Source organism: Bipolaris victoriae (assembly GCF_000527765.1).
Source record: "Bipolaris victoriae FI3 unplaced genomic scaffold scaffold_31, whole genome shotgun sequence".
NCBI classification, from domain to species: domain Eukaryota; kingdom Fungi; phylum Ascomycota; class Dothideomycetes; order Pleosporales; family Pleosporaceae; genus Bipolaris; species Bipolaris victoriae.
In genome coordinates, this window is record NW_014575361.1 from 136,002 (window position 1) to 161,803 (window position 25,802).

The following is a 25,802-nucleotide window of genomic DNA, read 5'->3' on the forward strand; positions in this document are numbered from 1 at the left end:
ATTCAGTTTCCATCTCTCTGTTTCAATTATACCTTACAAAGTAAAGATAGAGAATTAAACGTATAGAGAAATGGCAGTAGAATGATGGAGAGAAAGAGACGGAAAGTGTACCACTCCAACACTTCTTCTAGTTTCCTAATCAGGAATATGTATGCTTAAGCATAGATACTTGTCTTTCATAGTAGACGCATCTGCAAACTTCACACCGAATGTCTCTCACTAAAAAAGATAAATCTCCATCTGTATCATATAACGCTACGACTTTTCTCCCGCCCACCCACATCACTGCCTACATGACAACTAAACTCTACAGTAGTGTTTGATCCCTAACAGTACACAATGATTGTACTAATTCTCCTTGTCTCTCCCCTTTTGATCACAATCTGCAGTATTTTTTGCCAAGCAAGTCAGCAGGTGCTCTCAATACTCAACAACCACAATTCTAGAAAGAAAATTCAGGTTTACATAGAATGTGTAAGTAAAAACACTCTTCAATGCGTTTTGCTCATCTCTTCCTTCTCCAGACTAGTAGTTCTAACAGTTGTTGTGAACTACATTCTAAACTTTAATCCAACAAATGTAGGAATGATTACGTTCAGGAGTTAAAAAAAATTGATGTCGGGCCAGGGTCGAAGACTTCCTACCATAATGACTCAACGGATAACGAACCAAACAGTTCCTGGATCTGCGTTGAGTGGTGGGATGCTCCTGTAAGTGCCTCAGATAAGCAGTGGTCGGTGCGGACTTCTTAATCACAACAAGATTCAAATACGACAGTATGCTAGCTACATGTAGCATGGCTAATTGTACCAGAAAATTTGAGTAAATTCACAAGACCCATGAATCACGCTTCGTAAAGAGATACCGCAAAACTCCCGCACGGAGACTGAAGGCCAAAACTAGTGGTGTAACTAATCTTACGGATACGACGATGACTTGAGTCATGCCACTCGGTGTTAAACAACTCGCTTGACTCTCGTTAAATGTATCTTACGGATGCAATAGTTCAGTCAACTTAATTCTGAATATTGCGAAGAAGTAGAATCTACTTTCCTGATACATCGACCTATAGTATCATCATGGTGCCCAGACTCTTGGCTAAAATGCCTAAAAAGACTGCTGTTAGCCCGTACTACTTTGTATGACGTAGTACTACAAGAGATCTCACCAAAACTGATAGAAGTCGTTTTCTTCTAGACATGTACATGAAGATAGAGCCGGTAGATGCTAAACACGTAGTGAGCCTCACAAACGTGGCAACCCCGGTCGCCATACTTTGGTGCGCCCAGTCCGGCGCCCAGCCCGCTGAACCTAATTGGCCGTGTAACAACCTTGGAACTTCTTACCTACGTATGCGTCGGCCATGCAGGGAGGCTGACGCCGGACCTTTGAGGCGCAATACCAACACAGTACGCGTCTCATATCTCTCGGCCATTTACCCAAGTCCCGAGCTATGTAGTCGCACTCACCAGCCTCAGTGTGGGAATTTCCTTTCTCTTCTTCTATCCAACCAAAGACGCAAGGATCCTCAATGCCATACACCCCATCGTATGCGCAAGCCGTGAAAGTCGCATTCCGTCCAGATGACAGCATCAAATACCGCAATGAGTCGCAGCACGCGACCATCATTCGACAGCGACTTTTCTCTCTCCGACGACGACGACGAGGAATCGCAATGCCGCCAAACCTGTCGTCCACGAAGTCGCATTCAAACCGTGAAATACCTCTCTTTCCTCACCCTCGTCGTATCCCTCATCTTCTACCTCACACACACGCCATCCCCAGCACCCTCCCCACCAATCCTCGCTTCAACCCCACTCCTCTCCTCAGACCCCTCCACCACTCTTCCTCAAGACAGTACCAAATTCTCTTCCAAAATCGGCAAAGCAACCGCCTCCTTCGGCCCCAAAGATAGCACCTACGAAGCCGCAATCTCATCCCACCACACCCACGACACGCAACACGGCTACCCGCACTTCATCCTACGCGAACGCATGCTCCCCGGCCTCTGGTCCAAACATGCCTTCCTCCTCACCCTCATCGGCACCGAACTCTCCAAACCAGCCCAGGACCGGCTTCACTGGCTCTTCTGGCACGACCGCGATACCATTCTCATGAACCCGCACATTCCCCTTGAAATATTCTTACCGTCCCCGGAAAAGGATTTGGGGCCCAATAAGACGGGTAAAGATGTCAATTTAATAGTTACGAATGATCGGCATGGGCTGAATAATGGGGTTTTCTTTATAAAGGTTGGCGAGTGGGCAGTACGGTTTTTGAGTGCGAGTTTGAGCCTGAGGGAATGGGATGAGGGAGTGAAGTTGAAGTATTCAGAGCAGAGTGCTATGGAGATTGTGGGGGGACGGGTACGTTTCTTTCCTTTTTCTTCTCTTTTTAAACCCCCCTCTTTCACTCCCCCCCCCTCCCCCTGCGTGACCATACTTCCCTTGTTCATACTCACACAAGGATGATTTTTTTTTTAAAAAAAAAGATGAAACTGACATTGACAAATTTTTTTTTACCAGCCTCACTTCTCCCAAAATATCATTCACGTCCCCCAACGCTGGTTCAATGCCTACCCACCACCCCCTTCTCCCACCTCTGCACCCCCATCTGCCGCTCCCTCCGCAGCACGCAAAGGATCGCTTCTAATCCATTTCGCGTCGAACCGTGACGGCAAGCGACCCGAGCGCATGGCCCAGTGGCAGCAGCTCGCGACATCACGCGGTAACGAATGGGCGAAGCCCCTAAACTCGACACAGTACGTTGGTGAAATCGACGAGTTCTGGCGGAGATTGGGCGAAGGCGAGGATGAAGAAGGTGTGATTGCGGATATAGGGGGTAGAATATGGGATTGAATGACGAAAATCAAGAAGAGTGGAAATTTCTCAATTGCGGGTATATATATATATATATAAAAGACAACGCTATACTAATAAACATGAAGTAGAGGAAGAAAAAAAAAGGAGGAAAAGGGGGGGGAAAGTGTGGATTGCTAAACACTCATTTCAATGCCACCATCCCTCGTACTCTCAGGCACGCGCACAATACTACTTCGAATCACGCTTCTCGCCTCTTTATCCGCTGCATCCTGTGCTGCTGCTGCTGCTGCTGCACGGGCGAGTAAAGGGGAGCGATGGGTCCAGATGCCGCCTGCATTTACACTTGGAGGAGGAGGAGGACCAGATGCAAGCGCTTCTCTGACGTCGACTGCGGAATCCACGATACCGAGTCCATGGACTCTATCACCCAGGTCCGACATGGCATCAACTTGCTGATGCTGCTGCTGCTGCTGCGGCGGCGGCGGCTGCTGTCGCGTCCTTCGGGCCGCATACGACATCTGTTCCATCGAACCCGGAAGATAAATCCGCTTTGCACCAAGCGTGCGTTTGATATCTTCAAGTAGCACTTCCATGGGACAAATATACGCGATACGGTTTTTGTGGCAGAAAGCAAGGACGTGGCCGACGACTTTGTGTTTACCATTCTGCACGACCCACGCACCGCTGTCGCCACCGACGCCAAAGTCGCCGGCGACGTGCCAGGAGCGGGAGAAGGATTTGCGGTGGTAGATGCGCACGGCGGACATGACGGAGCTGATCATACCGCCTTGGAGGCCGGTTGTGCGGCCGAAGCAGTGGACGGCGAGGCCGCCGAGGGAAGAGGCGGGTGCGACGCCGTTGGGGTACTCGTCTTCTTCGGGCGTGTATTGGCGGCGGTCCACGGGCGACTTGAGTTTAGAGGCTATGATGCGCTGTTCGGGGGTCATGTTGCCGAAGCAGAAGCGGCGGCCGCCTTGGCAGATGTTGTAGGGTTGGAGTCGGTCTTCTTTGAGCTTGAGGAGCGCCCAGTCGATTTCGTGGAGGATACCATCGCGCTTCCAGCGACGGATGCCGGAAGAGGCGTGGACGTGGCCTAGTTCGTGGGAGGAGAGATGGTCGTCGTCACGGTCTTCTTCGTTGGGAAAGAAATCTGGGTCTACGTCGTCAAGGGCTGGCTGGGTAATTCGGATCTCTTCGCCCTCGCCGGGCAGGATGCCATCGATATCGCCTGTAGTTGCACGTGACATGGCAGACTCAGCCATGTCTATCCTTGGTTAGTTTGATGGCCGTATGGCGAAAGTTGTCAACATACCCTCAGCGGATTCATCGTCGGATTCGAATTCGCTGTCGGAAAAATCAAACGAGTCAGCGTCGACCTCATCGTCTTCGCTCCTTAGGTCTTCATCATCAGATAGTTCAAGATTCCACATAGGAGCAGGCTCCTCTGACTCCAAGTAAACACCTGGCTGCGTGCCCATACCCATCAGCCAGGGGTTGTTGGCTGCACTTGACAACGTGGTTTCGTTTGGGTATGGCCTATCGTAATCTTCGCCGCCGTCACTCTCATCGTCTGATGGCGCATCGAGCAGGTGGTGGACACTCATACCCAATGGCTCATCATCGACTAGAATAACTCCACCATATGAAACTGGTGGTAGGTGCTGTCCATTGAAGGCGCCGATAGATGCTCCACAGAGTGGGCGCTGCTGATGCCATGGATTCATGACAGCCATATCAGCGCCATACGAGTCGGTGTTCATCATGGAGCGATGAGGAGGTCTGTAAGAATTAGTCACTTGCTCGTAGTTCACAAACAAAAAACATACCGAGTACGACGTGACGAGCGACTCATTTTCGATCTCCTAATCTTGCCCCTCCTGACTTTCAAATCATACACATTCTCGTCGTATCGAAAGCGGCGACCCAGAATAGCCCTAACCTTTGCAACACTACTGCAGGTGACAAAGACTGTTGGCTTGGCCTTCTCCAGAACTTCTCCTACAGCAACGAGATCGATGCTGACGGTTTCCTCGGAGTCTTTGAGTGCACGCTCGATGAGGCGCTCGAGACGAGGCAGCATAGTCGAGTGCCATTCTTCCACAATCTCGGGCGTGAACTTGATGGGAAACAAGCGCATCTTTGGACGAGCGATGGGTTCATTTTCCGTCTCGATCTGTATCGAAGACGTGACAAAACTCTCGCTCGAATCCACTGTGCGGCTGTGAATCTCAGGCTCGGGCTCGGGCGTTGGGTACCCAAGGGTAGCCTGCGGCCAGTGGCGGATTCCGTCAGTAACGAGAGCTGAAATGGTGCTGTTCGTCTGCTTCTGCTTTGACTGTCGCCAAGCATTCTGGATGATTGTGATCTTTTCCTTGTAGTCTTTCAGGGATACGGGCTGACCCGGAGGTTTGCGTGACTGCCTCCATGCGCGCTGTATCGTTGAAGCGGCAGTAACTACTCGCTCTCGATACAGTGATGAGGCATCACTTGGGTCTTGCGAGTTCGGTGGCGTCGCAACAAGGGTGCCCGATTCCTCAAGTGGATCCCTCGGTTCCCATTCTAGATCCAGTGTGTCTTGCTTGGGGCTCATCATCCGTAGGCTTTCCGAGATGCTCTTTCGGATTGAGTGTTGTGAGCTTCGTGATGGGTTTCGTGCGAGTGAAAGGTCAGGTGATTTTCTTGACAAAGACTTGGTTCTCTCCAACGCCTGTGATCCCTTTTCCATAGCCCATCTCTTTGCGCTTCTATAGGATGGACTTTGCTGAGCTTCAGTAGCAAGCTGAGTCTGGCTGCCACTCTTGCGCTTCAGTGGAGACGCGTGTTGTATGGGCACAGCGTCAGGCCGCAAGTCTTTCAGGTCGAATCCGGGCTCGGACTCGTCCAGCATACAGCAGCGCTGTAGCCTAGTAAGTATGCGGGAATAGACTGGGTAGACGTCTGCAGCGTCACCCCTTGCATCGGCAGCCCAGAAACAGTCGCGCACTACTTGCATGTAGGCCGTTCCACATTTGGACGCAAGCCTCCTGATATACACATCCTCGATTCTTTGCTTGAAATCGCGGAGCGTATACTTTTGTTTCCACAAGTCAAAGAGCGGCTGCCACAGACCCACTTCAAGTAGCACTAAGCCCAGACCATATAGATCGAAACTAGGCGTGTACGGGTGCTTTTCGCCAGTACACTTGGGATCATCGGGGTGGCGGTAGATGTTTAGTGTCGGCATCGTGTTGGCGGCCTCGACGTCGCAGTCGGAAAAGATATCGAATGAGCAGATAACAGGGGTTCGTAGTGAATACTGTAGGGCTCTGTTGTTTGCAGAATGGCGCTTGTTCTTCTTAAATAGCACAATATTAGTACTATTAACGTCCTTGTGAACAAAATTATCGCCATGGATCTTGCTAAAAGTCAAGGCGAGAGTAAAGGCCAGACGAAAGCGGTCTTCGAGTGGTGGAGTCGCGCTATTGGAGTTGTGCAAGGATTTGGATCCCGTCTGAAGCACGCTCAGCAGGGTAACTGGCGTCAAGTCGTCTTTAGATTTGTGTGAATCGAGAGGTCCAGAATAGACGGAACTCGGCAATTCGAATACCAAACCGAATCGCGGCTGGTTTGGATCTTCAATGTATCCGAGACACTTGAGTGTGCCGTGGAAAGATTGGCTGTTAGACAACTTTGTTAGTATACCCAAGAGAGCCTCGAGACGTTCCGTCGATGGCGAAACTCCGGTAAGGCGATAGGTAGGATCGTAGCTTGCGTAATCTACGAGTACACAGGTCTCTTTATCTCTGCCACTGTCTGCTTTCCAGGTATGCGAGTTGTTTCTAGATCGTAAGCGGCCAATGACACGAACAGATGTGGTACCAACACTTTCGTATGGTGGCGGTTCCTCGTCGGGCAGAATGAGGTCAGTGTATTCTAGTTTTGGTGGAAGGTTGGACCGGGGAATCTGAGCATTCGACGAGAAGGTGGCTGGGTTTACGAGCGTCAGGTCGGATGCGTTGTAGTCTGGCGACAGGAACACTGGTGTTGCAGTGCCGTGTTGACGAGATCGTGGTGCAGCTTTTCCTGGGCTGCTTCCTCGCTCTTGACCTCTCTGGTTTCTTCGGTTGCGGGACAGGTCGTACAGTATGTCAATGGAAGTGGTGAGGTCCTTGATCAAGTCCTCGTAACGTGACTTGTCAGCGGGCGCCCACGAGGGCGGGTCAGGCCGACTCTTCTCTCCAGATAATGTCTTTCCCACACCAGCAGCAGATGCGCCCGGGTGCATTCTTTCTGCCTCATCGAGAATCTCCTTGATGGTCCCAAGCACACTCGTGACAGTCTCCGTCATGCCAGCTTCCTCGACGCTGTCGTCAATGTCGCCTTGCTTTCCTTTGGCGTTGTCGCTCCAGTCGACGCCCCATGTTATGAGCCTGTCCTTTTGAATCCGGAATTTGCGATGCAGCGCGTGCGATTCTGGCGTGTCTTTGGCATCCTGCTCCACTACAGCATCGCAGGTGGTTTTGGTGTCTGAATAGAGCTGTGTCAAGCGCCGCGGCAGTCTGCTAATCGTTTCCATGGTCACAAGCGGGCTGGCAAGTCGTCGCAAAGGCTGCTGCGACGCGCGATGAGGGGGGGAAGGCGATTATTAGCTATGTGAGGGGATGCATGAGGGGTGCCTGCAACACGACTGCCTTGGGGCCCGTCGCCATGGCGCAAGACTCGTGTTCTGTCTAACCAGGGTGCATTTGATGGTTGCCTACAGGCACCGCCTCAGCTCCTTGGATGGTGGGGGAAAGATCTCCGTCGCCGAGCAACCAATCACAGTGAAGCCTTCTCCGCCTGCGCCACCACCGCGGCAGGGCTGACCTACGGAGTGTGCGACGGCCTCGGGCAACGATGAACGTGCATGCATACAATTCGACATGCTAATACAGAAGCCACAAATGAGCGTTATCGCGATCTCTACTGAAACAACATTCGTCATTGTTGTAAATAGCGAGGCTGTAATGAGTAATAATGTCTCACCTGCTATGGCGGCACGCTGGCACGCCGGTATGCCATAGTCACGACGACACTAACAAATTTCAACATGTGAGCAGCAGCCTGGAACTATAGCACAACGTAATCGAATGCATAGACTTTTTTTTAATATTACAACATCGTTAGCATATACTTCCAAGCCATTTTCTTTCAGTCCTGCTGTGTGCCAACTTTTGTTTTCTCATACAAGTCATATCCAGGTTCAACTGATGCCAAATCAAAGACAAGTCAACAACCTAGTCCTCGGTAAGATCGCCATACTCCCACTGGCCGCGACGCTCCTCCTTGGCGATATCCTGCTTCTTCTTCAAGGCAGCCAAGATGTTTCCGCCACTGCGCTCAAATGGTCGTAGCTTCTTAGGCACCATGGCGAGACCTTCACTCAGAATGTCTGCGTTGATGCTCTCAGTGCCGTCTTTGCTCTGGCTAGGGTTGTACAAAGTGACCCAGAGCATGCCGTCCTTCTCAGTTGCCTCGACTCTGGCAACGAGCTCACGGTCGGCAGTCTCTTGCGAGATGAATGATACCGCATCCTGGAGGTACTCGGAGTTGCCAGGGAGTTGGATGTATGCCAACTGTGCCTCGACAGCTTGTGGCTTAAGCTTTGATGGCAAGAACTGAGGCTGTGAAAGAGGGCGGAGGCGTGACCATGGGATTATCTCAGAGTTACCATAATCAATGTACACGACCTCGGCCTTTTTGTTTTCACGGTCGTTGCGTCGAATACGCGCGCGGTACCACTGATCATCAGCAGTGAACTTGGCTGCGACGAACTCACCAGCCTTGGGAGCGTCGGACAGGCCTTGGCTGTTTGCTGGGTTGAGATGAAACTTGCCAAAGGCGTCCATGAGCGACGTCAAGGCTGATGTACCGCTACCAATTTGCTGGAGTCGGAGTCGGCCATCGTCTTCGACATGTGTGATGATGACATCGCGGTAGTCTGCCTTTGCTGATGGAGCAGCCTCGCCGTTGGTAGCTTCAGCAGCTTCAACTTCCTCGCCGTCGTCCTCTTGTGAAGGGTCATAGTCATGCCACAAGCCCTTGCGTGCGTCCTTGGCCCTCTGCTCAGCAGCAAACAGCTCGTTTGCGTTTCCAGACTTCTCCGCGGAGTAGGCATGGACTGTTGCAAGACCCTCCTCGACTAGCGTCTTTGCAAAGTTCTCACGGTTAATGTAGAGAGTACCGATGAAACCACCGACCTTGTCGCAGTCCTCGACGTCGATCTCAACGTCTCGCTGCTGGCAACGTCGGTTGGCGAATTCGTGTGCCTCCTTGCCAAACGGCTCCCCCTTTTCGTTCTCGTTACGCGCAGATCGAGGCGCACGAATACCAGAGAGGACAAAGGTGAGTTTTGCGTTCTCGCGTGGTACCAGTACAGTGAAACGCGATCCAGACTTGACAAAGTCCACAATTGCGGGTACCTTGCGTTGCCGGGAGAGTACGGTGAGTTGGCGCTTGGCCTTTTCAAGCGACTCCGAGTAGTCGACGTACTGTTTGATAGACGGCGCCTTGTCCGACCACAGCCCCTTCTTCTCCTCTTGCGCAGCTTGCTCAGCCAGTAGGAGGTCATCGTAGATGGGGCTCCTATCCGTGTCGTCCTGTCGGTGGCGGATGACCGAAGCCATGCCGTTCTCGACAAGCATCAGACCAACATTCTTGCCCTGGATGGTGACGGTGCACATCTCTCGCTCATCGTAGCCATCGCTGGCTGGCCGCTTTCCATCAACGTGGAATTTGACATGCTTTCCAATAAGCTTCTTGCGCAGGAACTCCTTTGCCTCGGCCACCCATGGCGATTGCTTAGGATCAGTAGGCTTTGGTTGACGGACGCTGCTGAGGTTGATGCGCTTCTCTGCACCGGCCTTGTTCCGCAGGAAAAGCGTGTCTGCGCTCTGGATTCGGCTGACGGTGGCTTCTTGCTCGCCTGCCCGGGTGACCTTGGGCGCAACGTGTTCCTTGTACACGCCCAATCGACCTTCTTTTGCCTGCTTCTCAGCTCCCCTCAGTATACCCATTTGCTGGCCCAAAAGGGTCGTGTGGTGGTCGGTGCACTTTGCGAGACCGTTCTTGAGGAGGAAAGGTGTGATGCTGCCCTGGGTCGGGTGCTTGACATCTGCAACGAGCTGGCCATTGGGTGTAGTACCGAGTACCTGAACGAGCACACCGCGCTGAAGCATCCTTGCCTCAACAAATTGTTGTGCCTCGTCACCAAATGGCTCAGCCGGTTGCACCTTTCCGTCCGAGGGGTTCGTTCGTTGTGTTGCTGGCGCACGGATACCAGCGAGGAGGACCATGGTTTGCACATGCTCGGTGGGCGAAAGAAGGAGGCGCACGATGAGACGGTCGCCGGAAAGGACCTTTTCGACAATCGAGTCAATGTCCTTGCCCTTGTTCTGCTCAACAAACTTGTGGGGATCGCTCAGCTCTAAAGCCACGTTGATCCTGCCACCCGTCTCGGCCCAGATTCCCTTTGAGTCTGCCCTGGCGCGTGCCTCGTCTACTTGGAGTCTCTCAATCAGATTGGCCGCTTCGTCCGAGTCTTCTTTGCGGCCAGCGTCGTCTCGCAGCTTCACCCAGCCTGCGGCGACGGCTTGTTGGGGTAGTATCTCCTTGTTGGGTGTGACAATGAGGCCATATTCGCGGTTCGCGCCTGTGGGTATTTTGTACAGGACTTGGAATCGGACGACCTTGCCTACCAGCAGGCGGCGGAGATAGTCGCGTGACTCGAAGGCGAAGGGCTCATCTCCCTCTCGTCTCAATCGCGGCGCTGTTACAAAGGCTAGGCTGAGTATGCGCTCTGCTTTTGGGTCCTTGATGTTGTGGAGGACGACGGTATCGCCGGAAAGTACGCTCTTGACCTTTGCCTCGAAAAGGTTGCTCATGGTGGATGTCGGGTAGCTGCACGGGCGAGGTCGAGTGTTAGCTACTGTGTCCAGAGAGCTGCAGATGGTCGGTGGGGCACCTGTTCTCTTGCACTTACCGGAAGGAGATGCCAAAATCAATTATGTGTACCACTAAGTGTTAGGGAAAGAGGAGCAATTGATGTGTGGGCCAAATGCCAATTGCTTTGTTCGAGTGTTGAGATGCTACGTGTTGTGATGGCGGGCAAATCTCGCCGTTGCTTCTCAGGGACCGTTCTTGTGGGGTCGGACACCCTAGTAGGCGAAGCTAAGATTGTCACTGTCGGCGAGGCCCAGTCCATACATGTCGCATTGGACGGAGCTGGAGAGCGCGTACAAGCGATGTAGAGTTGTGCAATCTAGGCTTTGCTGTAATTTTACTGTTGGTGATGTCATTTCTATCCATAGAGTCTTTAATGTCAGACTTCTAGGACAAAGGGATGCAGCATCGGTCTCAATTAAGTAGCTACAATATACACACGTATACTAGTAGATACGCTAATTACTCAATCGAGCCATCGTATTTGTAAAGCATTTTGGTCATCTCCACGAGCAAGTGCAGTGTGTAATACACGTGTGCTTACAATGCGTTGATGCAAGAGCTTGCTGTTAGTCCCAAGTCTGACAAGACGCATGGCACAACAACGACAGCTACCACATGAAACCAAACCACCAACTTAGGATCCACACCATTTACATAACATCCAACAATTACAAAGTTCACTAACCACCTACATTACCAATTTTATTAAGTTACTTTGAAACTTCATAATACTAAATCCAAGTCAGGATAAGGCGTAGTAGCGATACAAAAACATCGCACTCGGAAGTCCTACTAAGTACATCTCTAGCTTACTTATCCCGGAAATCATCAGGTTTCCAGAAAACCCACCCACTTTTTATGAAGCAATGTCGCAGATTAGGCACACACAAAAAGCATGTTGAATTTGGGAGTGTACTAAAGACGAAATTCTTAAAAGAAGTCTTGAGGTTTGGACGGGGAGGGGGCTATGTATGCTTTACTCTTCCCATACACGTGACCGTGGAGCATTTTGGTCCGAAGTGTGGTCTCCGAGGGGCTGAACCTTCCTTAGGTTTTCATACAAGACACAGTGACATGCTTCAGGTCCCGTCCGCCTCTTAAATACTATGTGAAATATTTAAACCTAATGTTCTCTTATGTCTTGTTAGTATCACACCGTTATCGTTCCAGCCAGGCATTCAACAGCAACTTCTATCAGATGGTCAAGATCGCGCTTGCGGGTGGCACATCTGGCATTGGCCTGGCCATCCACAATGTTCTAAAAGCCGAGGATATGCACGAATATGTCATCTTCACCCGGACACCTAGCGATGATGCAAAAGCTATAGTTGTTGATTACACCTCGACCTCTGGTCTCGCGGAGGCGTTGAAGGCGCAGTCCATCCACACGGTCATATCTGCGCTGTCCATTGGAGACGAGTCGAGCGGCCAGGCGCAGTTGAATCTGATTGAGGCATCTGTCGGTGCTGGGTGTGTGAAGCGGTTCATTCCCAGCGAGTTCGGTGCCGACTACCATAAAGAGCACGTAGGATCCCTGCTCCCTCTCTCTATACTTCTCTTGGATAAGAAAAAAAGGTAGTTTCTGACATGAGTCATCTAGAATGGTCAAACATCCACCTTCATACACGTACAAGTTCAAGGCTCGTGAAGCGCTCGCCAAGACAGACTTGGAGTACAGTCTCGTCTGCATTGGCATCTTTCTTGATTTCTGGGGCTACCCTCATGTTCGCAGTGTGCTGGACCCGCGCAAGATTGTTGGCATATTCATCGATTTGGCTCACAATTTTGCTGCCATACCGGGAGACGGCGAGACCTCTATGGTCTTCACGCATACCGCGGATACGGCACGCTTCGTTGTTGGCATGATGGATGTTCCCAATTGGCCTGAATCAGCTTTCTTCGCTGCCGATCGCCTTACTCTAAAGCAATTTGTGCAGCGCGCCGAGCAGACAAAGGGTGTGAAATTCGAAGTCCACTATGATACGGAGGAGGACATTCGAGCAGGCAAGATGACCCTGCCACCAAATGTAAGGGAATGGTTGCCCAGTCCGGAATGGATCCCGATGTTTTCGGCTGCCGCGTTGTCATATTTGGGAGGTGGCTTTGATATGGATATGACAAAGTGCAAAAACGACTGGTTTCCTGGGATTAAACCGCTCAAAGTCCAGGATGTCATCGATGCGTGGAACGGAAGATAGGACATGTATGTGTATAGGATTTGCTGGTTGCAAGAGTGTTATGACGGATGGCTCCCGGACTTACGGACTTAAGCCTGTAAACATGCCAGCTCTGATAGGCCAGCAACACAGGACGTACTATGCAAACGGGCGTAACGGCAATATACAACGAGCATATTAGCAATGGTAGAAATAAGGCCTCCTGCTGCAGGATATTGGGTAATACAAATCAGAGATTTATATGAACATGTAGTCGAATACACATATCCAGCATCTGCTGATTGCGTCTTACGCTCGAGTACACTCATCATCAGCCCACCTCGCAAGACTAACAATGCCAGACGTCGAAACCATCCGCTCGAGCATTGCGCAGCTACCGGATGGGCCACCGCTTGTCGTGGCCCTGATTGGAGGTACAAGCGGTATTGGATCGTATGTAGCACAAACGTTTGCCTCGACGTTTGCGGGACATGGAGCTAAACTCCGGGTTTATCTCGTGGGACGCAATGCTGAACGGGCAGAGAGATTGATGCAATCTGGTCGTGAGACGAGCGCGGGCTCGGAGTGGCGGTTCATTAGGGCGAAGAATTTGGCTTTGATGAGTGAGGTGGATGCTGTGAGTGAGGAGATTATACGGCAAGAGGAGGCAGGTGCGTTTGCCGGCGGACCACCGAGGTTGGATGCATTGTACATGAGTTCGGCGCTGTCGCCATTGGCACCATCACCTCGTAGGTTATTTGTTGTTTGTTTTTTGTTCCGCCAGAGTTTCATATACTGATTGGAGTGATTGCAGTCACGGAAGAAGGAATTGATTCGCAAATGTCGTTGCTCTACTACTCGCGCATCCGATTCATACAGAATCTGAGTGGGTTGCTTAGAGCAAGTCCGACGACGGCGCATGTCATTTCCATTTTTGCGGGATCAGTCGAGGACCAGATCAAGGCAGGTGAGGTGCCGATTGGTGCGCCCGAGGCAGCAATCTACAGTGTGACCGAAGTGCGCAAGCGGACGTGCTTCATGAAGACATTTATTTTTGAATTACTGGCCGAGCAACATGAGGGAAAAATCAGTTTTGTACACATTTACCCTGGACTAGTAGATGGCCCCACTTTTCTGAGCGAGGAAAACCCGCTATGGTTCCGTGTTCTGTGGAGGGTGTTGAAGCCATTGGCGAGCTGGTACATGACGAGCCCCGAGGTGTGTGGACAGGTCATGGTGTCTCTGAGTACGGGGCGGTATCCTGCCAAGGGAACATTGGCAGGGGACAAGGTGGCTTTCAGCAGTCAGAGGGAGATGGGAGGGGGAGCTTATGCAGTAGGCCAGCGAGGAGACGAGAGGAAGGAAGTGAGCTGGGCCAAGGCGCGGCGAGATGACACTGCAAAGAAGGTTTGGGAGCACACCATGGGGGTATTGCAAGGGGTGGGTAGTTGGTGTGAGCGAATAAATTAACAAGAGAGAAAATGCATGTGTATGGGTTGGTTGAGCAGAGTGTTGTCACGGGAATCGATGCAGCAGAGGATACGCGTCCCCATGTGGTGGGCATGGCAATACTCAAAAGGGAAGGCACGACGGTTGTTGGCCTAGCAGCAGGGCCAACAGGCGTGCCAACATGGAGTTGGGGTCGTGTTGTGAGTGCCGTGCCTCGAAGTGTTGGGGTAGATTGATTTTTTTTTTTTGCAGCGGAGGTGTCAGACTCGTGTCAGCAGGTTGGATTTGCGTTGAGCGGTAGGCTAGAGGCCGTTCATAATTAGCAGCAAGCTACAAGCCATGCCAAGGCCGGGGCAGGACCGGTTCGTGAAGACATGATGCGACTGTGCAGCACGGACTTGAGTGGTTGGGGCGAGTTGCAATGCGGGCGGAGGACCAAGACCACGACGGCTGGGGCGCGGATGGCGGCGGAAGGGAGCATGTGGTGGTGGTGGTGGTGGTGGAAGCAGAAGCAAGGTTGGGGCACGAGGCGATGAGTGTGTAGTTAGATAGAAGCCATCATGTCGAGGCTAAGAGGCGGCAGAAGAAATGGTCGCTGACGCGGCTCTGGCATCGGGACACGCAAGGTGAGATAAGCTTCGCTCGGGGGCGGGGTAGGGACGAGAGAGTGAGCCTTGCGCCGATTGCAGCAGCAGCAGCAGCAGCAGCAGCAGGCGTCGGGTGCAATGGCGCCATGGTGTGGTGTGCAATGTGCCTGCGTTTCACAATGGGCAAACTGGCCATGAGACGGTGGTTTGGAGCATGTAGAATAATGATTGCAGCAGCGACAGCAATACTTAGCAACACGACAAGGGCATGCATGCATCCATCGACGATTGCGCGACCAGGCCATATGTATTGGATCGTGTGGGGCTGGCTAGTGTCGAGGATGGATGCAGATGCTACTCTACTCTACTCTACTCTACTCTACTTACTGCAAGCGGCATTGGGCTGTGCATTGGCAGGTACGAAGAGGGAGGGGAGGGCAGAGGGCAGAGGGCAGAGGGCAGAGAGATGCAAGCAGCATTACGTGGATGCTGGTGGTGCGGGCAGTGTTGGATATTGGATTGAGGGCTTGGGGGAGTGGAGTTATAACGATTGTCCGGAAAAGAAGGAGGGTGGACAAAGACAGCCAACCACCAGCCTCCTCGACGGCGATGCTGAGATAGCGGAGATTGGATAGGCGGCCCACTGAGCCCACCCTGGCTGCTTGTTTTCACGCAGCGGGCGTCGCACAGCCAGGCACCTAATACTCATCCATACTTGATATACATGTCGACTCCCGCCACACAACAAAGCATGGGGCGCATGCGTGTGGTGTCGTTGATTTATTGACGTGGGCGCACAGCATCATCATCATCACCTACCCATTGATCGCTGCGGCTAATGGTACTACTTCCTTACTCGCGCACGCCAGTGAATGCATCGTGTACGTATTTACACATGTACACACCGTCGTCTACACTACCAAGTACTTGTGCGAATACGGCGGCGGCGCAAAACCTGTTGGGGAGGGCGAGGATGGCTGGGTTGGCCGACGTCACCAGTGGGTTCGCGGCCGTTGGTCCACCGCGTTTCCTGGGTGAAATGCTGCGGCGGGCCAGCCCCGGCGCCCACACCCCGTCAGCCTCCGTGGTACCAGCCCGTGTTACCCGGCCTGCCAGATGCCCTGCCCTGCCCTGCCTGCATCCTGCCCTGCCTGCATCCTGCCCTGCCTGCATCCTGTCCTGTCCTGTCCTGTCCTGTCTATCCACTCCACCAAACCTCTCTCTCTCTCGCTCTCTCCTCCCATTCCCTCCCACCATCCCACTCCACCCACCGCTGCACCATTTCTTTTGGCTGCCTGTGCTCCCGCCCCAAAGCACACGCCCTGCCTCGCCCTGCAAGAACAAACAAAGACACCCGCCCCAATCGCCCACGCCCCCACCAATAGTCCGCTGCGACCCATCCCCCGAGCGGTGCGCCGCCGCCTAAGACGTCCTCGCTTCTTGCAGCATCTTCTGTAGGAAAAAGTCTGCCCAAAATGGCCTACCACCAGCAACAAGCCTGGCCACTCGGACAAGCTCAATACACCGACGCCGCCTCCGCCGACGACAGCCCTCCCCCTCCACCCGTCCATCGCACGCCTGTAGCCCAGCACATGAATAGCCACCCACCCTACGCTGACCCCAACAACTACTCCGACTATTCGACGCCTGGCCACGCCTTCTCCGACAACACCATGGCTGCACACCAGTCGCCAGCCTCCGCGCCGCCCACACGAGGCATCGACTCAGGCCGCCCATTGGGTGTCCCTGGCAACCTTTCGCCTGTTTCGCCTGTTTCACCCTTCAATGACTATGACGCCTCCATGGTCCCTCGCCCAATGTACTCTTCGCGCTCAAACGGCTCCGCTGCGCCTCTCGCTCCTGGCATGTACTCGAGCGATAGCTCCCTCCTCAGCATGCCTCACTCATCCCACAGTGGTCGCACCTACTCCGACACGCCCTACAACCGCTACTCGTCGTCGGCCCAGAACCTCGCCCCGCAAATGGGTCAGATTAATCCAAACGAAGTCGACAATGACGACGATTGGGGAATGGGACCTAGCGAGGCCCTGCAGAACAAGCGCCGTTCCTTTGTCCCCTTTGGCAGCTCACGCGACGGCAGCAGCCGCAATGGCTCCCCTGGATCATCAATCAACAATGGCGCCGCCGGCGCAGGTGCAGGTGCTGCTGCAGGTGCTGCCGCCTACAGCGCCGCGCGCGACGGCAACAAGTACGACACAGTGCCCATGGTCAACGGAAGCGGAGAGCTCATGCCCGAAAAGATTGCAAGCTGGAAGGCAGAAGACGACCTGAAGAAGCGCAAGAAGAGAATGTGGATAGCCATTGCAATCATCACAGTCATCATGATGGGCGCAATCCTCGGTGGTGTCCTCGGTGCCACCATCAACCGGGGCGGCGGCTCAGGCAACGCAGAAAAGGCGCAACAAGCTGCCAACGATGTTGCCAAAGACAACAAGGACGACCTTGGCAAAGACTCGTCAGAGATCAAAGCTCTCCTGAACAACCCCAATCTGCACAAGGTCTTCCCCGGCATGGACTACACGCCGCTCAACTCGCAATACCCAGACTGTATCCACGTCCCACCATCGCAGAATAACATTACGCGTGACTTGGCCGTCATGTCACAGTTGACCGACTCTGTCCGCCTATATGGTACTGACTGCAACCAGACCCAGATGCTTATCCACGCCATTGAGCGCCTGGAAATTAAGGATTCCATGAAGATCTGGCTCGGAGTCTGGCTCGACAGCAACGACACCACTACCCAGCGACAGATTTCCCAGACCTGGGATATCCTTGACGACTATGGCTGTGACTACTTCAAGGGCATCATCATCGGCAACGAGGTGCTATTCCGAAAAGACTTGACCGCCGATGAGCTCCTCAACCACATCAGCGACTTCCGCAAGAACATTACCGACCACAAGTGCCAACTCCCCGTCGCCATGGCCGATCTTGGCGACAACTGGACCGCCGACATGGCCACCAAGGTCGACATTGTCATGTCCAACGTCCATCCATTCTTCGCCGGTGTTGACGTCAAGGCGGCCGCTGGATGGACCTGGGACTTTTGGCAAACTCACGACGTTGCTCTTACTGCCAGCCAGAACAAGATTCACCAGGTTATTGCAGAAGTTGGCTGGCCATCTGGAGGCGGTACCGACTGCGGTGGAGCCACGACTTGCACAGGCGGATCTGTTGCTGGTATTGACGAAATGAATCAGTTTATGGAAGACTGGATCTGCCCTAGTCTGAAGAATGGTACCGAGTATTTCTGGTGAGTTTATTCTTTAGAAAAAAGCAAATAGACGCAAAAAATTAACAGCCATCTAGGTTCTCTGCATTCGATGAGCCATGGAAGATCAAGTACAACGAAAAAGGCAAAGAGTGGGAAGACAAATGGGGTCTCATGGACGTTAACCGCAACCTCAAGCCCGGCCTCAAGATTCCCGACTGCGGCAGTCAGTCGTTACCGACATCGTACCAACATTAGACGAGCGCAACGACCGCATATCACCGATTCCTTCTCACCACGAGTTCTTGCATGACGGCATGGCGTTGGTTGGCGTTTTTTTTTCATTTCACACAAAGGAAAATAGTCCTTTGTGATTTCTGGCATCATCCATTTGTAGTGGAGGACGGGTTTTTTTCACTTTCCTTCCCAAGGCGCGGCATCATATCCATCTCCTTGCCCAACAAAAGAGGGTCTTGTATATTTGGAACCGGGAGCACCCGAGTGCCTATCTGGTTTTGTTGTCTTTTTTCCTTTTTTTTCCATTACCGATCCGCGATATCTTGGTCGGTTGGGGTGGCTTGATTTGCTTGCTCTCATGCCCATGACCTTATCTGGGCGGACATGTTGGGGGAATACCCTCTAGTTGTTCGGTGGGGTTGGCTGAGCCGGTTTCCTTTTGTTACATGGAATAATGTATCGGAGATTGGAGGAATGGGTGTGGGTCGGGGAACAGGGGGGTTTATGGGAGGAAGAGAGGAACATAAAGTCTGGCTTGTATATATACGCACATACGACATCACATGGGATGAAAGAATTTACTCCGGCTGGCTGGAAACATTTTAATCGAAGCCAAGTTGGTTTTACAATGCGCTGAGTTGAGAGTGTATTCGTTGCACGTTTTACAATTTGATAGAACTGTTGGGCCGACATAGAATAATGAGAAATGTCAATGATTTTGGAAGATCTTCTTCTCCCTATAGTATCAGTCACTGTGAACGTTCTCACCCTATTCATCCACATCCAACATCTCTCTCCCATCTCCAACATTTTTCCTTTTCTCGCTTTCACTCCCACACTCCCACACATAAACTCACTTTTTGCACATAACCTATCAATCCACCAAAAAACCTATATTTAGCAAAAAAAAAGACCCTCCCCACTCCTACATCCCATGTCGCAAAGTTCCCCCCACGGTACCCACCAAACATGCTCCCCCCTGGCTTCTCTTTTCTTTTTCTTTTTCTTTTTTTTGGTTCCCAATTGACTTCTCTCTGCAGGGTGCCTGTCGTGACCATCAAACTGTGTGTATCCTGCATGTTCGGTAAACACACGACGGGTCGGGGAAACGCGCGTAATATGCAAGGTGCTCTCCCTCCCCTTGTTTTTTTTGGGGGGCGCTGCAGGGGCTTGACGCAGGGCTGTAGTATGTATGTGTGGATGTGGATGTATATCTGCAACATCGTTTTCTTGGTTGTTTTAGGGAAGGGGAAAAAAGGAAGGGAGGGAGACACGTGTAGATAAGCAAGATGGAAACTACATTAACAATTCTCGATTCTTTGATAAGAAAAAATTATTGATTATGATGGTGATGACGTTAATTTGTTACGATACTTGCTCTCTCTCTCTCTCTCTCTTTGTGCATGTAAAAAAAGAGACAGCCAGTGAAGTTCAGAAGCGGTAAGGAAAAGACAAAACAGACAAACCCTTTACATCATCGCAGCCATAACCTCCACAATCGCCGGACCAGCGACAATTGTATCATCCGTAGCCGCAGTATTACAACTCGTAAGCACCAAATAACTCTGACCCGTCACACCCTCCTTTGGCACCATGACCTCAAATCCTCCCTCTACAACCTCCACATCCACAAACACCGGTCCCGTAACCGTAATAAACGCCGCATAAACCTTTCCTTCAATCGTATACTTGGGCGTAGAAACCACAATCTTATCTCCGCTGTACACCCCCATCTTCCCCTTCTCAGCCGGCGCCGCACTCAGCACCGGAAACGCCTTGACGGGCAACTTGGGATTACCCTCGGGACACGCCTTGATAAACTGCGCCGCAAGCGTGTACACCTCGTTGTAACCCAGCGGGTTATCAAAGGGCGCGGGAAACGGCGCTTCAGCAATACTGTTCCGGATGTACGCTGCGTGCCGGGCTTCAACGGTGAGGATGGAACCTGCGGCTGTGAGATAGGTTTTGGACATGATGTCGGCGGCGGCGCCGAGGTAGGCGCTTACGCCTACGCCTTCGAGCACGGAGGCGGTGGCGAGGAAGGAGGGGATGTCGGTGTAGCCAAAGTCGTAAGTACACGCTTCAACGGGCGTGGCACCGGCGGCTTTGAGACCAGCGGTTAGGAAAGAGACGTGTGCGGCTTCGTCTGCGGCGATTGTTTTGACGCGCTCGTAGGTTTCCTGTGTGAAGTTTGCAGAGGTGAAGTCGGCGGCGGTGTACTTGGCGAGGGCTTCAGAGTAGAAGGTCGCTTCGAGGTGTTCGAGGGTGAGGGCGTAGTTGAGGATTTCGCCGTCTGAGGGGCCGTCTGCGCGCCGGGAGATGGGCGAGGCGGAGGTGAGGGCTGCCAGGAGGGTGGTGGAGAGGAGTGTGGACTTCATTTTTTTTTTGGAAGATTGGGTATTAAGAGACTTGGTAAAGTAACAAAGTCTGTGGATAGTGTTCAAGTGGTAGTGATGATGAACTTGATGCCTTCTTTTCTCTCTCACGACTACAGTGTCTCTTATACCTGTCCTTCCTTTCATCCTTCCAACTCTACTAGTCCCGCTGTTACTCCTCTCCAACCGTCATTGTCATCATCGTCGATTGTACAACATAATCGCCCGAACGGAGTGATCCTCATCCGACGCCCCCTTCCCCCCCCAAATCCTAGCCTACGTTTAAAATTCTATACCGCAACCACCCAGGCGCAAACGTCCGATCAGGAAACGCTCAGCAACTCCAATTTCCTAATCAGGGGGGCTGTAAGACCAAAACGGTACTGACGTGTAATAAGCGTGCAGAAACCAAGCCATACTCCGCACCATTTGCGGGTTGGGCTCGATTTCTTTGGTGTTGTTGTGGTAGTCTTGTCCCCACATTGACGGAATGCTGACCTTCCGAACGAAACAAAAGTGCGCTAAAACGCTACAGGGCGGACTACGATCGACTTGGTGTGATTTGGCCAATTAGAAGAGACTGGACCCCCCTAGGAAGGGGGAAGATCGAGGCTTATTTTGTTTAACCTGGATTTGTTTGTCAAGACATCGTGGGGCGCGGGACATCGAGCCCGTATGTGCATTGCAGGAGGTAAATCCGCGGAACGATGGTGGATGCGGGGTTTTCTTTGGTAGAAAGAGAAGAAAATTTGCATGTATCCGGATGGGGATGTCGCGGGTCATGGACAGTGAGATGTATGACGAGTGTGGCTTTTTACTTTATTCATTGCATTTTTGGTTGCCCGTTGGGGAAGACGGCAAGACAACCGTTGTAGTACTGCAAGACTACGAATTCTCACAAACCCACCAATGCTGTTGCACATAACACTCGAGGTGTACACTGTGAACTAGCACGTCCAAATCCCACCAATAAAACTTAGCCAAGGTATATTCTTCACAATGTCTCGTTCGTCCCTGAAGCTACGCGCATCTCAAAACAACACCCAACCGCACAAGCGTTCGAGCGGCCGAATTCCAGAACCCGCACTACTATCCCCACACTTGCCGCGGCCGCACTCTTTTGCACCTAGTACCAGAAAAGTGATCGCCAGATAGAAATCTCCCGCTCCAATCAAAAAAAATTTACAACCGCCAACCTAGTAAACTAAATCATCCATGTTCCCGCCCCCGACTCATCCACCGCAAAGGCGTCGTTCGCCCTTGCCCCGGGATACCCTCCCTCCGAAAAATCTCAGAGCCCAATTTACACTAGTAGATCGACATACACATTCGCTCTAGCCGTGTATGTCTGAACCCGCGAGTCCAGATACTACGATCGATACCTAAACCGTACCTGCTTAGTCTTTCGGCAGCGCTGTTTCCCGAGTGGAAGACGTTTGATCCGGTAGTCGGTAGTTGGGTGTAACTTGCAGAAGGGCGGGCTGGGTGTTTGGGGTATACAGACTAATCAAGTTTTCGAGGGAAGCAGAAGAAGATAGTAGTAGTAGTAGTGGTGGTGGTGGCGGCGTGGAAGTAGAGAAAGCCGAGGCGAGAAGAAAGTAAGTGAGGGTGTAGTGTGGAAAGCAAGGGGGTTAAGTTTAAAGACTCTGAGAGCGAAAGTAGAAAGGATGCTTTGGACGACTTGGTTTAACTGAATAATCGTCTAATTGTCTACTTGAAGCAATAAAGACAAGATACATTATCATCTACCTTACTCCCCCCTTCTCCATCCCCGAACCTCCAAGAAATCTAAACATCACAACACACAGACAACCATGAGACTCTCAACCCCCCTCCTCATCCTCCTCCCCCTCTTCCTCGCCACAGTAACAGCAACATCGGAGTCAGTCCCTCCTCCCATCCTCCTATCTATCCATCCAACTAACACCCAGCCACAGCGCCCCTCTCTCAACCCTAACCATCCACCCCGCCTGCCCCAGCGCCATGCCCTCCGACGTTATCGTAACCCGCTCGAACGTACCCGTACCTTCCTGTGCAGCCGGCAACAAAACAAAGCCCATGATCATCAGCATGGACGGCGATAAAACAATGACGATGACGGCGGGCGGAGGCGCGATGATGACGCCTAGTATGAGTTCGAGCGGGAGTCCAGCGCAATTTACTGGTGCAGCCGTGCGTCACAGCGTAGGCGTACTTGGTGGAGGGATTTTGGCTGTGGTGGGTGGAGCGGTCGTTGCTGTCGTTGTTTAATACTCTATTTGAATCACATATGTTGCAAAAGGAGAGCAAGTCTGGAAGGAGAAGGAGAAGAAGAAGAAAAATGTATTTTTTTTTGCCCGATAATGTAATGAAAGAAGTAGATGATAAGACACTCCAGTACGCCGCCTATATCCCTTATAAATCCTCCTCTCTCCGACCTAAAACCCCAAATATACCACTCCTGATTTTCCTATATATCGCTTTTTTTTGTAGTAGTAGTAGAAGATGTCGAATACATATCCTCCAAAGTCTAGTCAAAAAGATCCTCTCCCCACCCAAGTATGGTGTATACAAAGCATCGACATCTCCTCAATAATGTTCCCCCTTCTTCGTCCCCTAAGAAACATGAGAAAAAAAATCCGATAACAACTCGTAAGAAAAAAAGAAGAAAAAAACTCCAAGATACATGCCACCCATCACCAACACACACATACAGAAATCCTTCAAAGCAACCAGTTTAAGAATCAAACACAGCACCATACGCCGCACCACCCCAAGCTTTAACCCCTTCAACAACCTCTCTTGTAACCTTTGGATTGCTAACCACCATAACAGCTTCAATCTGCGCTTCCTGCATCAAATACGTAGTCTCGCCCGCAACATCCGGTCTTCCCTGTTTCGAATCGAAAATCCTCGGCTCAGGATCCACATTGCGGATGATATCCTGTACGAATTGCCAATGGGGTGCATCAGGCTGGTAGACGCACCACATGACCTTGATCGTACGTCCTTGCTTCTTCATGTTGGCAATGGCGGGGCTGCGCAGGAGGGAGAGCATGGGGCCGATGCCTGCGCCTGTGGCGACGAGCAAGAGGGAGTTGAAGAGCGGGGAGAAGGCGAGGAAGTTCATGGCGGCTGGCTTGCGGATCCAGATGTGGGTTGGCGGGTTCTGGATTATGGCTTTTGTCCAGTCACCGGCTTGCGAAATCACTATGTAGGCGGATTCGCCATCGGGATTGGGGATCGTGGCGAAAGCGTGCCATTCCATGAGGGGACTCCGCGAGAAGCGCATGGTGGATGTGTAAGGCATGTGCTTGAAGGGAAAGCTGAGCTTGACTTCGCGGCTCGAGACGAGTTCGGTAGTGATGGGTACTCGGCGCATGCGTGTCCAGGGGAGGATGATGATAAAGGTTGTGGCGGCTAAGAGCCATACGGCGGGGTTGGCGTGCATGTCTGGATTCTCTGGGCTTTTGCTGGATACGCCGGCGTGGATCCAAAGGACGATGAGCGCTGTCCAACCGCCAAAGCGGTGCGTATGTTCGAAAGTGTTATGGAATTTGACGCGGAGCCGTGGATGAGCCGTAACGCACACGAGAAAGATGGAAAACAGGAATGAGTAACAAGCGATAATGTCGACCCACATGGACGCCGTTGCAGTTCCTGCGTCTGAGTTTCCGAGGAAGAATACAGTGTTGCGATATACAAAGTATGTGTACCAGAAGAGCGCTGAGATTGCACAGCCGATATGAAATCCGCCATAATGATGAAGGTCTGAAATCGTCCTCGCAAACCAGAATGGTAGGTTTGAGGGCATCTTTGCCACAAAGGCAAAGGTCAAGTTAATAAGGTCTTCTTGGCGAACAAATACGGCGGCGAAGATGTTGGCGGCGGTAGCGATAAGAGGTGCGGCGAGAGAGAGGCGCTTGTATAAAACAGCGAATACAACAATGTTTATGATAAAGGTCAGCCCGATGAGTACGCGGTAAGCCGAGAGCCAGTGGAGGCTCAAGAATTTGATCCATTGCCTGTGCGTCCATCTTGTGTTTGGCAATGGGACCGCGGAAACACTGTGTGTTTTCACAGCGTTGCCTGACTTGGTGCCGGCGTTTTTCTCGCTCATTGAGGCATAGACCTGCATTGATGTGGATTTGAGGCTCTCCTGCGATGAGTTGATTGATGACGCTCGAGTATTGTCAGAGGTATCAAGTGGATCTGAACGCTGGTGGATCTGGACAACGCCTTCATTCGAATCAACATGCTCCTCCTCGGGAACATTTGGTGGAGAATGTTCAAGTGACTCTACGGACGAATTGCGTGATTCCATATGTTGAGACCGGCGGGTTCCGGAAGAGTCAGAAGGAATATGTAGGCTAGGAGAGGTTAAGGGCGGTCTGCATCGGCAACCATTGGATGCTTGAGGTGGCGTTGCCATCGTGACAGTGAAAGACTAAAAGAGCGGTAAGGAGATAGGCTCAGAGTGAAAGAAGACTTTTGGTTGTTGATGAAATGGTTGGAAGTGCTGTTCACTATCAATGATTCCATGACGATTTTATATCGTTGTCCAGCCCTGTGTGCATATTCCCCTATTGGAGAGAGCACCGGTGTTGATGCTCTAAATTTGTTCATACACAATGCTCCTGCAGCCCGTAATCGGGTCTACTAAAGATGTCTCAGTGGCTTGGTCGTTCAGCCTCTCAGTGATGATACACGCTCAGCGTATGGTTAGGTCAGCACTACCATAAGCTTCATTGGGGATCGAGAGTCAGGCTAGCGTATATTCAGTCCTCGGTGTGAAGCTGTAGGCGCGCATTCTGCATTAATCTCACTTTTTTAGATGAATTCCTTAATAGGATACCACAGTGCAGCACTCCTGGAAGCCTCGCATTGCAATTGGTCGATTGGCTGCATTTGTTATTATTATCTTGCCCCTGGGGCCAATAACCCAACTGAAATAGACTTTCGTGTCAGACGCATAGATAACATGCAATGCAGAGTATAGT

General features: G+C 51.8%; 9 protein-coding genes across 9 annotated transcripts; 5 read left to right on the forward strand and 4 right to left on the reverse strand.

Moving 5' to 3' along the window:
• Positions 1–1,604: 1,604 nt before the first annotated feature.
• COCVIDRAFT_96077 (glycosyltransferase family 34 protein) lies at positions 1,605–2,858 on the forward strand (the record flags this gene model as incomplete). Its single annotated transcript, XM_014702378.1, has 2 exons — positions 1,605–2,366; positions 2,526–2,858. 2 exons carry the CDS (start codon positions 1,605–1,607, stop codon positions 2,856–2,858), a joined length of 1,095 nt encoding a protein of 364 aa, XP_014557864.1.
• A 202-nt stretch (positions 2,859–3,060) lies between these two features.
• On the reverse strand, positions 3,061–7,377 carry COCVIDRAFT_14968 (hypothetical protein; the record flags this gene model as incomplete). Its single annotated transcript, XM_014702309.1, has 4 exons — positions 3,061–3,153; positions 3,206–4,086; positions 4,135–4,601; positions 4,649–7,377. The coding sequence occupies 4 exons, from the start codon at positions 7,375–7,377 to the stop codon at positions 3,061–3,063; spliced, it is 4,170 nt and encodes a 1,389-aa protein (XP_014557795.1).
• Positions 7,378–8,077: 700 nt separating this feature from the next.
• Positions 8,078–10,723, reverse strand: COCVIDRAFT_14969 (hypothetical protein; the record flags this gene model as incomplete). The annotated part of the gene is made up of 1 exon (XM_014702310.1): positions 8,078–10,723. One exon carries the CDS (start codon positions 10,721–10,723, stop codon positions 8,078–8,080), a length of 2,646 nt encoding a protein of 881 aa, XP_014557796.1.
• Positions 10,724–11,982: 1,259 nt separating this feature from the next.
• Positions 11,983–12,982, forward strand: COCVIDRAFT_36725 (hypothetical protein; the record flags this gene model as incomplete). Its single annotated transcript, XM_014702379.1, has 2 exons — positions 11,983–12,305; positions 12,385–12,982. The coding sequence occupies 2 exons, from the start codon at positions 11,983–11,985 to the stop codon at positions 12,980–12,982; spliced, it is 921 nt and encodes a 306-aa protein (XP_014557865.1).
• Positions 12,983–13,295: 313 nt separating this feature from the next.
• On the forward strand, positions 13,296–14,988 carry COCVIDRAFT_36726 (hypothetical protein; the record flags this gene model as incomplete). Its single annotated transcript, XM_014702380.1, has 3 exons — positions 13,296–13,689; positions 13,755–14,387; positions 14,966–14,988. The coding sequence occupies 3 exons, from the start codon at positions 13,296–13,298 to the stop codon at positions 14,986–14,988; spliced, it is 1,050 nt and encodes a 349-aa protein (XP_014557866.1).
• Positions 14,989–16,568: 1,580 nt separating this feature from the next.
• Positions 16,569–18,469, forward strand: COCVIDRAFT_96105 (glycoside hydrolase family 17 protein; the record flags this gene model as incomplete). Its single annotated transcript, XM_014702381.1, has 2 exons — positions 16,569–18,253; positions 18,310–18,469. 2 exons carry the CDS (start codon positions 16,569–16,571, stop codon positions 18,467–18,469), a joined length of 1,845 nt encoding a protein of 614 aa, XP_014557867.1.
• Positions 18,470–19,917: 1,448 nt separating this feature from the next.
• Positions 19,918–20,826, reverse strand: COCVIDRAFT_14973 (hypothetical protein; the record flags this gene model as incomplete). Its single annotated transcript, XM_014702311.1, has 1 exon — positions 19,918–20,826. One exon carries the CDS (start codon positions 20,824–20,826, stop codon positions 19,918–19,920), a length of 909 nt encoding a protein of 302 aa, XP_014557797.1.
• A 1,811-nt stretch (positions 20,827–22,637) lies between these two features.
• COCVIDRAFT_95966 (hypothetical protein) lies at positions 22,638–23,073 on the forward strand (the record flags this gene model as incomplete). The annotated part of the gene is made up of 2 exons (XM_014702382.1): positions 22,638–22,705; positions 22,761–23,073. The coding sequence occupies 2 exons, from the start codon at positions 22,638–22,640 to the stop codon at positions 23,071–23,073; spliced, it is 381 nt and encodes a 126-aa protein (XP_014557868.1).
• Positions 23,074–23,539: 466 nt separating this feature from the next.
• Positions 23,540–25,126, reverse strand: COCVIDRAFT_95981 (hypothetical protein; the record flags this gene model as incomplete). Its single annotated transcript, XM_014702383.1, has 1 exon — positions 23,540–25,126. The coding sequence occupies one exon, from the start codon at positions 25,124–25,126 to the stop codon at positions 23,540–23,542; it is 1,587 nt and encodes a 528-aa protein (XP_014557869.1).
• Between the last annotated feature and the right edge of the window lie 676 nt (positions 25,127–25,802).